The sequence below is a fragment of the Phocoena phocoena genome, chromosome 3, assembly GCF_963924675.1.
Source record: "Phocoena phocoena chromosome 3, mPhoPho1.1, whole genome shotgun sequence".
NCBI lineage: Eukaryota > Metazoa > Chordata > Mammalia > Artiodactyla > Phocoenidae > Phocoena > Phocoena phocoena.
Window position 1 is genome coordinate 106,569,366 of NC_089221.1, and position 14,567 is coordinate 106,583,932.

At 42.0% G+C, this 14,567-nt stretch overlaps 1 protein-coding gene and 1 pseudogene across 1 annotated transcript in view; one reads left to right on the forward strand and one right to left on the reverse strand.

The window, feature by feature from the left end:
• Positions 1 to 14,236, forward strand: part of CCDC192 (coiled-coil domain containing 192) — a 252,039-nt gene extending 237,803 nt beyond the window's left edge. The window contains 2 exon segments of the mRNA XM_065873682.1: positions 13,903 to 14,138; positions 14,141 to 14,236. Of these exon segments, the coding sequence (XP_065729754.1) occupies positions 13,903 to 14,138; positions 14,141 to 14,236 (332 nt within the window).
• On the reverse strand, positions 5,221 to 5,793 carry LOC136121619 (double homeobox protein B-like; annotated as a pseudogene).
• Positions 14,237 to 14,567: the final 331 nt, after the last annotated feature.

Below are 14,567 nucleotides of genomic sequence, written 5' to 3' on the forward strand. Positions count from 1 at the left end.
TGCTGCCAGTTTAACTTAACAGAGGCACGTCTGGTCCCCACCCATCCCCGAGTCAGGTACCGTTAACTGTTAATAACTTACTATTGTCTAATTTCTGTGAAATTTAAACTAACACCAATTGCACAAAATAAAAGTGAAAGAAAAAGTTAATAAAAATAAAGGTAGGTACAATTACTTGTATAGGAGGTAAGACTGATAAGCAGTATTTGTTGCTGTTATTCCTCTCAAGTGTACAAGGGCCTCCCTCCTTTGATATTTTCTTACCCATTTCAATTCTACTATTGCTTCTCATGCACTTAAACCACTTTTATGGTTCGTTCCCTAAAACGCACTTTTCACTTGGTCTCTTCTTAATTGGACCCCGTAGATTCCAGCAATAAATGTCCAAGTGCTCAGGTGTACCACTCTAAAGCCCATATGTATCACCTGATAAGCTGTCCCCAGCAGCTTGTTAGTTCCTTTTGGCCATAAAGGACTAAACCTGAGGGGCAAATAGTGGAGTTTGGAAAAGCCCTTGATAAAATAGTACCTCACAGAGATTTAAAAACTAATTTTTGAATAAGAATTACAAGGCCACAGAGGTGAAAGACATTGCAGGAACGTCTTGCCTGACCTCATGGGTATGGAGACAATTAGTCAGAGTTAAGCATTCTTTAGAGGTTTGAATCTACAGGACTTTGTGACAAGATGGATGGAAGAGGATGGGAGTAAAGGAGAAATCTAAAGTAACTCTCGGGTTTCCGTCCTTAGCAAGTAGATGCATGGTGATGCCATTTTACTCAGCTAGGAAACACTGGAAGGAGATCAGTTTTGTACGTTAGAGACTGAGTTCAGCTGGGGACATATTTTATCTGAGATGTTTATGAGATATCTCAAGAGAGGAGTCCAAGGTCCAGAGCTCATGGGTGACCTAGCGTTGTAAATTTGGGCATCCTTCACAGAAACAGATTACAACCATGGCCACAGGAGTAAATGAAATTATCTATAGAGAGAAAGAAGAAAGTTTAAGACCAGGAACGTAAGGATCTCCCTGCAGTAATTGCTCTGAGGAGAAGTCCACAAAATGAGACCAAAGGAGTATTCAGAAAGTTTGGAGGAAAACAGAGCATCATATTATAGAAGTCAAGCGAAGAGTGCTTTAAGGGGGGCTGTCAACAGTGGCAAGTGCTCAGAGGTCATTCAAGATGAACACTGAAGCAAGTCCACTGGATTCAGTGACATTAGTAACTTCAGCAAATCCTAGCTTAGTAATGTCATTAAAAGCAAAAGCTAGAGTGCTTTTAATGTGTTAACGTGAGGCAGGTATGCGGAAAGGGAGTCACAGTATAGACAACCTTTCCAAGAGATGTATCTGTGAAGGGGGTAATACAGTGGTAGAGCAACAGCTGAAGAGGCTTCAAGTAGTAAAAAGATTTTATTTCCTTTCTAAGATGGTAGCAACTGAGTTACATTTAAATGCTAATCGCTTGGAGCCAGTAAAAAGTTAACATTGACAAGGAAGAGGGACTAACAATGGCATAAGATTCCATAGGATACGGGAGGGCCTGGAATCCAGACCTCTATCCATTTGGGAACTCTGAGTTTCCCTTAGTTGAAATCCAAGTCCCCTGGCTAAGCAGCTCCTGGGCCTCCGATAATGGATAGATTTTTCTCATTACTCACCAGATATCACCTGGGGTGGAGGAGGATAAGGAATTGGATCAGAAATTGAGGGTGATCAGATACCAAGGATGGGAGATTCTTGCTAAAGTAACTTAGCAGGAGGCTTGCTACAACTGGACTCTTGAGGACAAGGCTCAAGGATGACGTCTAGTCAAGAAAACGGCCCAGAGGAGCCTGACTAAAGTTTGGTCAAGGAGAGAGTCTTTGCCACTGTAGTATTTTTTTTGCAATTTATTACACCTTATGCATAGATTCCTTAACTCCAGTCAAGAAGTACTGAGGCCAGACCTAGCACCGTATCTAGGGGACTGGAAAAATTCAATGGTGCCATCACAGTCATCCCAGGGCTAATCAATCAAAAGGGAGAAAATGAGGGGCAAGGTGAGAGGGAAGAAAGAGAGCTGTGTGCTGTGAAGCAGAGCTGTACAAGTCGCTCAAAATTTTGCATAGGAAAATGATTGCACCCAAGGGTCCTGTTGTCACAGACATGTAATGGCAGTGTCAAGTCAGTGACACTAAAATGACTTCTGCCTCCTCTCCACAAACCCCGTTCCCCTACATAGTTTACACAAGCAAAGTCCTGGTCAACAAAAATGACGACTCCTTTAGCCCATCTTTCTCCACAGCTAGTTTTCATTAGCAAAAAATAACCCTGCCAATACTATTATTATTACAGCATCATTTTATTTCTCAATGCCATACAACACCAGAAACTATATTATCTTTTGAAAATTAACACAAACAAAGTAAATTGGCATTCCTCATTTGATAAGGACTTAGGCTCATATAACCCCGGTGCACCCAGGAAGAAAAGCAGGACAGTCTAACTGCTGGTCACTCTAGTGTAACACGTGGTTCAAATGATGGAAATCATCTTTATTTTATTCCTCCAAGTGACTTTCAGTCCATATGGATTCACTTCAGAAGAATCCATATGGATTTCACTTCAGATAAGCATAGATATTGTCCTTCATCTATTGTCTCTTCCTTTTCTTCCTTTCTCACAAACTCCAGGGTCTCCCGTTCCCTTGAATTTTCTGTTTCCCTACCAGGAGTCATATTTACCTTTCAGCCTCTGGCCAGGTTGTCCGTCATTGTGTTCATCCATTATTATCTTCTGAGGAGCCAGACCTATGGGAGGGGACTTCAGGTCTGCTCAAAGGAAGAGGTGAGAGAGATTCCAAAACACCTTTCTTCTGCTTAGATTGATTTCCTCTTGGCGTAACTCAGGTGCACTGTTATGCTGACAATGCTCATGTGTCTTATCAAAGAACCCCTCTGCAGAACAGTCTGCTGTGATCTGAGACCCTGAAGTGGGTGGGAAGGAACCATGCCCCGAAAGGGAGTGACGGAGTAAGTTAACTTATGCTGTCCTACCCTCGCCCTAGTAAAACCTTTGCCCTACTGGTGTAGGTAGGAGGTGGAACACAGCATTACATTCTTCCCACCCAGCAATTTCTGGCCACTGGGTGTTCCCCCCTCCATCCTGTCCCAGCCTATATTCATTTTGTGGTACCATCTTTGAGACATCCTCACTTGCTTTCCCATACAAATAACTCTCCCTCACCTCCCAAGCTAGTGCCAAGGTATTCACATGTCTTTCTGCGACAATGTTCTTATCAGTTTTCTTGGACATATCACAACTCCAGCAAGCTCCAAGAAGAAAACCCTGGATTCAGATCTGCAGAGGGGATTCACTTGCTCCCTATATGGCCATGATGGCTGTTAAACACTTATGGAAGCTGGGGGTCACCATGCTTCCACTCCAAGGTTTGATCTCTCCCTTCCCTTCCCTTCCCTTCCCTTCCTGTGACTCACTCCTCATGGGAAGGAAAAGAGAGACTCCTCTCCACATCAGCTTTTGAGGAAATGGATCCATCCATGCCCTGGGAAACAGAAGCAAAAACAAAAACTCCCAGACACTCACCATTTTCTCTGGGTATTCTGGAGATAATTTAGCCACGTTAGAACTGGCAAGATGAGATTTAAGACAATTAGAGGAGGAACAGGGCTGCGAGGACCACGGATGCATTGGGTCAGCTAGTTACATTTGCAGGCAGAGCCCTTTCGGGTAAACAGGGAGCGACACAACGAGCACATCAGATGTGACGTCTCTCCTCTAGCTGTGTGCACAACAGCCTTGTGAAGAAGGGGCTTGCCTAGGGGACTCCTGGCCTGCCTCTTAGGATTTCACCAAAAGCTTTGTTCGCTACGTCTACTGTAGGTCAGCAGAGATTCAAGTGCGAAAACCAGCTGATCATCAGAACTACCCAGGGAGCTTCATAAAAATATAGATTCCCAGACATCCTCCTAGATTCACCTGAGCAGAGTTTCAGCAGTGAGGCCCTGGATTCTCCATATTGACAGGGCTTGCCAGGTGCCAACTTGGAAAACCATTTTTTTTTTTAAAGACATTTTTATTGCCAAGGTAAACCCACATATACCAAAATCTGTTTTCAGAATTTACCTTTTCAAAAGGGAGAAGAATGAGAATGGTTATCCCAGGTTTTAGATTAATATATAATGTATTTATAGTAAGAGGAGAAATCTTATGGACATATATATATACATATATGCAAATATATACAAAAAACTAAAAATGTGGAAATATTAGCATCATTAGACTATGTTCAGTGATGATATGGTATTGCTATTATAATTTCCTTGTAATTTTTTGTATGTTTTAAATAGTCAAAGTAAAAATACACTTCCAAGTGAAGGTTACTCAGTATTATGCATTTGTCCTAATCCATTTAATCATTCCCGTAATGATCGATGCTGAGGTAGTATCTAGTTCACAATTTAAACCCTCAGAGCTTTGGGGAAAAGCTCACTTTTATGAGCTCACATCATCAGGAAGTACAGCATCCCTTCATTTTCTACACAGTGAACTAATTTCAAGTTTGCCCTCTTAAGATGCCAGGAGGGAAAGAAGTTCTAATATGTCCCTCAGAGATCTGTTCTTGCCTGAGTTAGGTTACAGTTCGTGGATTTTCCAGACTGTGGAGGACGTGGTGACTACAGAAAGAAGGTCATATTTGTCAGTAAAATACTTTTTTTCTGCAAGAATTCAGCAGACATGTCCACCACCTAGTGCCCATGGTGCTTCCAAGAGGCAGTGTGGAACTTGGAAACAGTCCTTCACTTAGTGGAGTACAGAAGATAACCACTGCCCACAAGGAAATCAACCTCCATGTTGGTTTCCAAGTAGTTTTTCCTTTCACCTGCTTTAGTTTTGCCCCTGACAGGATGATTTCCTTATTCATTGTTCTTTAAATTGCTTTTGCTCTGCATCAAAAAAGGAGGCCTGGATCAGGCTCACAATGCTATTTTCTTCCTTCTGAAGCCCAAGCCCTGGTGAGCTTTGCAGAGTGTTCAGAAGAGCCTGAAAATCCTGGAGGGTCCTCTTCCTGGGGATCAGGATTCAAAAAAGTTTGTACCTTTTACTGACAATCTGTGGATGGCAGGAGTTGACCTAAAGGCTTCTTGAGGTTTCTATATATTGCTGGTGCTGTTAGCTGAGGGCATGACTCTGTGCGCTGTGGCCACCAGTCTGCCTCAGTGGGTCCCTTTTTGAGGATCTCACTCTGCAATCAGAGCCTGGCAGCACTCATCCCACCACTGCAGAAAGTAAGATATGTCCACCTGGCCCAGATCCTGTGGTGGTTGTTTTTTGTGCTCAGCTTGAGGCTGAGAATAGTCTTCCAACTGCAGTAGTCAGTCTGTTCTTGGTGATCCTGGCGTTCTTCTTGGTATTGGGGCCGGAAAGGATACTGAGTATCTGGGTCTCCTCCTATAGTCAGCAGTACTGGCACATAATTCCCAAGTGTTAGAGTAGAGGAGAGTTCTCTCCTCCCTGCACAGCTTGCATGGGCTGCATCATGACACTTTGTCCTTGGATCACACAAGGGACAGAGGATACGTGGGATGGGAGAAAGGTAGAAATGGTTGGTTCCTGCTGAAAGAACTGGAGGAAGGAAAATGATGAGATCTGCCTGGGAGAGTGCATAGGTCAATCTCGTGCTGCAAAGCTGTCAGACCAGGTCTCCCATTTGGGCCATCCACCAAGGAATTCACAGGCTCACTTCTGCTCTGCCCAGGGTACAGAGATCTTGGGTCCTGAAACCACATTTGAATTCTCGATTCTGGAATGCCTGTTTGGCTAGTGTTTTCCTGTTTGCAGTATCAAGGAATTGGTTTCTCTCGAAGGCTTGAACTAGAATGTTTGATTGAGATCTTGGGACGGATGTCTGGTCTCGTGTGGCTCCTTTTGGTAAGTATTCTTGAGTATAAGGCTAAGGCTGGTTCTGTCCATGGATTTGGTCTTCTCCTAAGGAGGAGCTGAACCCCAATCGTCTCTGTCTTGCTCTGTGGTTTTTAAACCAAATCTGAATTTTAAATTCTGGAATGCCAATTTCCTTGGCCATTTGTTTCCTGTTTGCTTTTTCAGGGTAAGGGTCATGTTCAAGCCACGCTTGCAGGATATTCTTTTGACCCTAGTTGTAAATAATCTTGCCTTGCCAGGTTTCTTTTTGTAATAGTATGTCACTTGTAGTGCTGGTCAAATCCAGATTCTGCAAAGGTGAATGGACAACTCGGAAAACCATTTTTATAGCTTATAGAATCTAAGCCATAGATCTGGAAGAGATCTACTCTAACTTTTCCACTTTTCTATTAAAAAAAATTAAACTCGGAAAAGTTAATTGCAATGTTGTACAATCATAACAGCTTGTTTTCTTTAAAAATTGCAGTAGTGAAAAATTTTGTTTGAAGAAAAAAATGTGCCTGGTGAAAAAACCAAGGGACCGGCCTAGTGATATACCAATTGAAACCTCTGGACTTATCATTGCCATGGTGATTTTGTATCATTTAGGCACTTAACTTTCATTCATTTATTCACTTAACAAATGAGTATCTACTATGGGCCAAGGCTGTTTTAGGAAAAGAAGATGCAGTAGTGAAGCTACTCTGCCCTCACCAAACTTTTATTCTAGTGGAGAAGAGAGACTAGCGACAAGATAAAAATAAAATATAGAGTAGTCAGATGTAGCCTGTCAGTAAAACCAAAGTGGGGAACAGGGATTTGAAGTGTTCAGCAATGAGGGTTGGGTTGAAATTTCAGACACGATGGCCAGAGAAGGCTTCATTATATGAAGGTGACTTTGGAGAGAAAAGACCTGAAGGAATTGAGGGAATTGGCTATGTGTAGATCAGGGGTACACTTATCAGGCAGAGGAAAGAGCACATGCAAAGGCCCTGGGGTGGGAATATGCTGGGTCTGGTAGGAATAGCGAAGATGTTGGTGGGAATGTAGCAGGGTGAATGAGGAGAGGAGGGTGCATAGCAGGTGTGTCAGCGAGGCACAGGGGGGCCAGATCACACGGGTCGGTGTAAGCACTTGGGTTTTTAGTCTACATGAAATGAAAAACTATTGAAGAATTTTGGACAAGAGAGTGTTTATACCCAACCTATGTTTTAATGGAACCTCTCTGGGCAGAGTTGAAGGCAGACTGAAAGGGAAGTAGCAGAAGCAGTGTGGCCAGATATGAAGCTATTGCAGTACTTCAATTACATGTTCTGGGTGAGAGAGCATTAACCATCTCCATAAAAGCTAAGCATGGATATCACAGTGTGTTTATGCTTCAGAGTGACAAAGGAAGGAGACTGGAAATCTGCAGTTCCCTCAGCCTGCTTGGCTCCCACACATGTCTCACGGTGAGAGCATCCTGCCAGCACAGGAGTGACAGTAGTGGTTAGTGAGTAGTGCTTTTCATTCTACCTGGTATCCAAACACTAAACAAGTCCTCAAAGCATCCGTATCAGCAGACCCCACATGCTGGCTCTGGGGACTGACGCAGGAACAGCATCTGCTTGAGGCCAAGGAGCTTGAAGCAACAAGTGCTTCCTACACAGTCTCTCTCACTCCTTGCTTTTCCTAAGTGTTTTTTTTTTCATCAAGTGTTCTATAGGCTCTCTGATCCCTTTGCTCTCCGGAGCACTCCCCCATGTCATCAGGGCTACAGCCTTTCCATCAAGGTTGCAACTAAGTATGTTGTCCTTCCAAAGCACTTATTAAAACAGACAGATATTTTTAAGCTCTTAGGTATGGGACTGTTGGGCTGTTGCTGGGTGAAAATGTCTATTTGTTCCAGTCTACAATTGCACCTCAAATTTTTCCTCTAAAACACAATCCTGTTATAAGACAGGTCATCATTATGATATGGGGAGTTTTGTGATACATATCAAAACTTCCTAGCAAATATCAGACTGTTTTTTAATTATTTTAACTGAATAAACTTATTTGCCAGGTAAATCTGTTCTTATAATGCTACTTGGTTTTTTCCCGTCAACAAATTTGCCAACTTCAAATGTATTCTAAGTGTTCAAATAAAAATATTGATGGAGGAGGATACACAAGTCTGCAGGATGTAAGGCAAATCTGATTTTCAAGAGGTGAAACATTTGTGCTACAAGAATGCAAAATATAAGTGAATCATTTTATTGCAGAGAATTACCATTCTCAAATGTTCATTGCAACAGTCTAGAGAAGGAGAGAAAATTAGGAAGATTTTTGTCATTTTGGATTTTATCCAAGTAATGAGAGGGATATATTTACAAGGACGTGCCAATTTTCAAGTCCAAGTATGGCAACAGATGAAATTGTACTCCCTCGTGGTTACTGTGAAATATACACAGCTTTCAAAACCAGCATGAAGGTGAGTCAGAGTGATGGGCATTTGAGCAGAGGAGGAAGCTGACATAGTCTTTTAGGCCAAACAGTAATCCTGGGTGCCTCTGAGGGGAGCGAGGTATTTAATCACCTCACCAGTGGGAGTCTTTCTTATTGAGTAAATACCTGGCAGCCTCAGCAGTCAGCTTGAAAGGCAGAGAGAAAAGTAAATGCCCACAGGTGAGTACCCAGTGGAGGTGCTTGTTTAAGCTAAATCCTGTGTGTCCTCTAGGGCCTAATTCAGTGTTACCTCTCCTACCCAACTGTGGAACTGTGACTGGAACCAGCAGGCATCTGATTTATTCTCTATGTGCAGGGTCCCAGTTACCGAACTGATTATTGAATGAATGAATGAATGAATGAATGAAAAAGATGACCATGAAGGATGCTTGAGATCTAACTGGGAAGAAGTATGTTTCCCACTGTTAGAGGTATTGGAATCAGATGCTCGATCAGTGGTTCTTAGCATTTCTCTGTTCAATGAACATTTTTGGGTGGTGATATCAGTAAAGGGATCAAAAGGGGAACACCCCTTTTTAGAAAGAAATATTTATAAAAATTTTAAAAAGCTTTCCAGCCATTTGTTGGCCACTTTTCACACTACACCTCTTTCCTCTGATTAGCTGTAAGTTGTACCCTGCTCTCCTCCAGTCTGTCCATGACAGCCTTCCACCTGTCAGACAGCTCTATAACAAAAGGTAGCTGCACTTGTGGCAAAATGCAAATTTCATTCTTTGATTACAATTGGCAGCTGACCCAGGAAGAGCTTGAGGGACACCAATGTCTGCAAGCCACTTAGAAAATCATCATTTAGGGATGCTGCAGAAATAATTCCTGTACAGGTGAGATCAGAGCACCCCCAAAGTGTACATTCCAACTCTAAGTCCCTAAGCTTCTCAAAGTACAATTACCTCTGCTGCTGTCAATTTAGTCATTTTTGACATGACTCTCATGTGACCCTGTGCTAAGAGCATGAAGGTTTTGAGGGTACAAAGAATGGGAAGCTGGAAATGGCCAAAGGCATTTTGTCCTTCAAGGGTGACTTAGAAACCTGAACGTAGCCTGGCCTAGCTGGAAGAAGGCTCCTATTGTCTGTCCTCTTTCTAAACCTGCACAACTATCACCACCCCTTCTCCTGCCTCCTCTTTGCCGTGACCCTAAACCCGCAGTCTCATTCCTGCTTCCCACCTTTGTAAGGCAGAAAGAGGGGAAATCCTGAAAAATAATGTATGCTTGTAAAAACCTCTACAATAGTAGCAATTGTGATGACGTCATACCCTGACTGTCGCTAGTCAGGTTTGTCCCCTCTGTCTGACAGAGAGAAGATTCTCTCTTGTCTCTGGGTCTCCTACTGCCTCTGGGTATAAGGTTAAACCTGAGATTATCTGGTCAGCAGACAGAATCCTCCACATCTCAGGCAGCCATGGCCTTGGCAAGACTATCGGAGCTTCTAGCAAAAGGCCATGGAAGACAACAGGTGTTTGAGATCTGGGGGCATGTAGAGCTGTCAGGACCTTAGGGACACACATCCCTTCCTATTACAGATGAGGGAGTTTGGAGCAGGGAAGAGCAGTGCAGACAAGATTATGTGAGGTTTAGCGGTAGAGTCTGAAAAACTTACTGGAGTGGCCTTGGGCTGTTTCCAATACAAATAGGATGTGAATCCTGGAGTCCCTCACTTTATTGAAAAGTTTAAAACACTTTAATTATTCATACGTGTTTAGAAACGGAACAAAAATATTTTTCTTATATGTGTAAAGAGATCATTTAATGGTAAAATATACTTGTATGAGAAATCTCCTTTTTGGCACACCCATTCTTTAGCTTGTCTCCTTATCGGCATTTTCATGTAATACATGAAAACATTACAGTAGAATTAAAGGTCTCATGCCATCTCTCCTTTTTTCAGCCTCACGTTTCTTCTCTACACTTTTTCCAATTATCTTCTCCCTGTGCTATGGGCAGAATTGTGTCCCCCACAAAAATCCATATGTTGAAGCCCTAACCCCCCAATGTACTAGTATTTGGAGATGGTGCCTTTGGGAGGTAATTAGGTTAGATGAGGTCATGAGGGCAGGGCCCTCTGAATGAGGTTAGTGCCCTCATAAGAAGAACCTGTGATCTCTTTCTCTACCATGTGCAGACACAGCAAGAAGGCAGCTGTCTGTAAATCAGGCTGAGAGTCCTCACCAGAACCCAACCACACTGGCACCCTGATCTAGGGCTTCCAAGCTCTAGATCTATGACAATAAATTTCTGTTCTTTAAGATACCCAGTCTACAGTATTTTGTTGTGGTAGCCTGAGCTAACCAAGACACCCTGACTTTCTTTCTCTCATTGTCATTCTACTTTCTCCCTCTACTACACTCTTCCGAGAGGGCAGAGACAGAGGGTATAGACCTGGTGACTGTGATTGCCTATGTAAGGCCACCCTGCTGCATTTTTACCCCTTTATCATTAGAATTGAGTGAAAAAAGTATCTTACCTATATTGCATTATTTTTTTAAAAAACAAATAAAAAAATATTTTTGACCAGTTTGCCTTTGGGAATGATGCTAAACTCCTTTCTTCCCTGTGCAATTGGTAGAAAATAACTTCTCCTAAAAAGAGAGGGAAAACTGGGGAAAGAAAATATTGAAGAAGAGGTCAACGAGAAAGGAGAATCTGACAGACATCGACAAGGAGAGATGCTTCTGATGCCCCATTTTGTCCCTGAGCCTCACGGTGCCCAGCCCTCTCTATCCTGCCTGCCATTCCTTTCCTTAACATCTTCCCACTGCTGCTTGCTGCCATTTCCCTTCTATTCTTTCCTCTCCTGTTGAAACTCACTTCAACCCCTAAGAACCCATCCTCCCAAGCCCAGATTTCCATGCCTCTACCTTCTAGAGTAACAGAAGACATGATCTCTGTGCTAATAGTTGAGGACCAGCAATCCTCCCTCCCAAATAACAACTGTACATGTTAACAAGAGCCATCGGCAGGGAACACATCCACCTTTGTTTCAAAGACTGCTCATCCAAACCTAAGTGTCCATCGATAGATGAATGGATAAAGAAGACTGGCACATATATACAGTGGAATATTACTCAGCCATAAAAAGAAATGAAATTGAGTTGTTTGTAGTGAGGTGGATGGACCTAGAGACTGTCATACAGAGTGAAGTAAGTCAGAAAGAGAAAAACAAATACCGTATGCTAAAACATATATATGGAATCTAAAAAAAAATTTGTTCTGATGAACCTAGGGGCAGGACAGGAATAAAGACACAGACGTAGAGAATGGACTTGAGGACACAAGGAGGGGGAAGGGTAAGCTGGGACGAAGTGAGACAGTGGCATATATACACCCCCAAATGTAAAACAGATAGCTAGTGGGAAGCAGCTGCATAGCACAGGGAGATCAGCTTCGTGCTCTGTGACCACCTAGAGGGGTGGGATAGGGAGGTGGGAGGGAGACGCAAGAGGGAGGAGATATGGGGATATATGTATGCATATGGCTGATTCACTTTGTTATACAGCAGAAACTAACACACCATTGTAAAGCAACTATACTCCAATAAAGATGTTAAAAAAAAAAGAGTGCTCATCCAAAAGGAAACTCCAGCTCAGCACTATCCAATAGAACTATAATGAGAGCCACAAATGATACTTGAAATTTTCTAGTAGCCACATTTTTAAGAAGTAAAGACAAACAAGTAAAATTGATTTAAAAAATATATTTTAGTGCAATGTATATCTAAAATATATCATTTTAATACAATCAATTTTTAAGCCTAATGAGATATTTCATGTTATTTTCAAACTGTCTTCCAAATCAAATGTGTATTTTATACCTGCAGCACATCTCAATTCAAACCAGCCACATTCAGTTGGTTAATGGCAGCATGTCGTGAGTGGCTACTGTATTGGGCAGCACAGCTGTAGTCAGAGAAAAGGAAAGGTGAGACCCAGCATATCAGCAAATGAGGAAGCCCCCCCCATCCTATGGACTCTCTATTCTGGGCTTGAAAGCACAGGCCTCTTGAAGAGGGCACAAATTAAATGCTTCTTTGCGATTTGAGATTTTTTTCATTGCTTTTTAAGAAAGATACCCAAACTACCATCTCTTTATATATTATCATTAGAATCTCATATGTTCAGAACAAAGATTTCTCCATAGATTCTTGAAACGTAGTACATTGCTGACAGTAATTTCTAAAAGCAGAGAACAGCCTGATCTCTCCTCTCATCACTTTTGTGAAGCCAAAGCATTATGTCCAGTGTGCAATGCAATGCTCAAGCTTTCACCCCGTGACTTCTCGAGAAAATGATGGCCACAAATTAGTTTTATTTGCTGAGAAATGGGTGATTCCCTGCCTGCACGGGCTATCACAACAAAGCTGCCCCAGCTTTAACAGGTGTATAGGTACACGATAGTAGCAGCCCTTTGTACCCTGGACTTAACGTTATGTTTCTTTCAGGTGCCGCTGTGGGTTTGCTTTCACTGCGGTTTGAGTAGAGGCTGGACCTTCAATTACAGCAATTAGCTGTAGACACCATGTGTCAAGTTCATTCATATGCTATTAGCTCAATTAATCCTACCATGGTACCCAAGCCCTTGATGTCCCTTACTTTTTATAGCTGAAGTCTGCCTTTTATACAATGTAGAGAAATTATTTTAATGGTAGAAATTTCAGGATGAATGATGTGGAGGGTGGTACTGCTAAAATCTAGTAGAATGAGGTTTCCTTTCAGTAGTTAAATTTTTTTGACCATCTAGTGATATTTGTTTTCAAGGATTTCCTGCTTCCAGTCACTAATCTTTTATCTCTTTGACACAGCCTCTCTCTCCTTCCTTACTCAGACCTTTATCCTTATCTGAGGGGTTACCTTATAGAAATTGATAAAGATAAGTTTTTATATTCAGGAGGCATTTGTGATTTTATTGACATGCTGAAAAGTATTCAGACCTAAAAGAAATTAATCTCTATACCCTGCTACAGAGTTTTCCTGATCACCTCAAATTACACCCCTGCCAACTCTAAAGCTGACTTGGGTTAAGAAACTAGTCTTTTCTCATTATCACTTTTCCCAAAAGGGACAATGGCAAATTTTTTTTTTCCCCAGTCAAATTAAAATTCACATTGAAGTGTATTTCTACTTGATTGTAGCTCTTGTGAAGAATTATGAAGAAAAGATAACACGAAATCTGGGATGGCTACTGTTTGTAGATTGGATTTTCAAGGACAGCTCATTCCCATGGTTAATTGAAAGTTAACTGCGTATAAACAAGAGTTGGCAAAGACTGATTCTCCTCCCTCTCCAGAGGCTTCTAAGATTTCTTTTCACGAGCACCCAGAGTCCTTCCCCACACTGGTCCAGATTCCGTTCTCAGTATATCTGGCCAGATGACGCAACATCTGTGTTCTCTTTTAAGAACGTGAGAAATGAAACTTTTTCATCTTCCCTTTCTTTGAGTTCTGGGAAATCCAATTAAAACTGTTCAGATTTTCCTTTTCTTGTTTGCTTTAGAAGACAGCTCACTGGAAGAGGGCTGTGGTGGTCTCCTGCCTGTGGAAGAAGGTGACCGAAAAATCAACCTGATTGTGGAGTTGTCAACCCAGGTTTCCCATCAGACTGAGAAGATCACTCAGCTGGAAGAAATTTTAGAAGAAAAGGAAAGGAAGATTCAGCAGCTGGAAGCCGAGCGGGACGCCCATCCTTTCCCAGAGGTCAAAGACTCTCCAGAATGTTTACAAGAGGCCAATTTTCTTTAATTTTCTTTAATAATAGCATCACTCCTGTGGTCTATGACGAGGATATTCAAAGATTCTCAGTAAAAAAAAAAACAATAAAAGTTTATTAAGTGTCATCAAGGTAAAGTCCAGAGCCCAAGCAGACTCACTGGCAAACTCAAGTTCAAGTTCATGGGTTTGACCTATTCTATAAGGTTCATATCGGAAGGAAACAAAACAAAGGGAAGTCCTCAGACGCAAACACTGAATGTTTCTCCTTTAGACATGTCACATAATCCACACAGCTGTAGAATACTTTGTTTTCAGACATTCTTGATAACAGAGGGAGAGGAAAAAACACAAAGCTAGAGAGATGGTCAAAGAACTTAGCATTATCCTCTTATCAGAGGTTTGTCACACTGCAAGGGAAGGGTGGCATGAATCCCATTTTATTATGCAGCT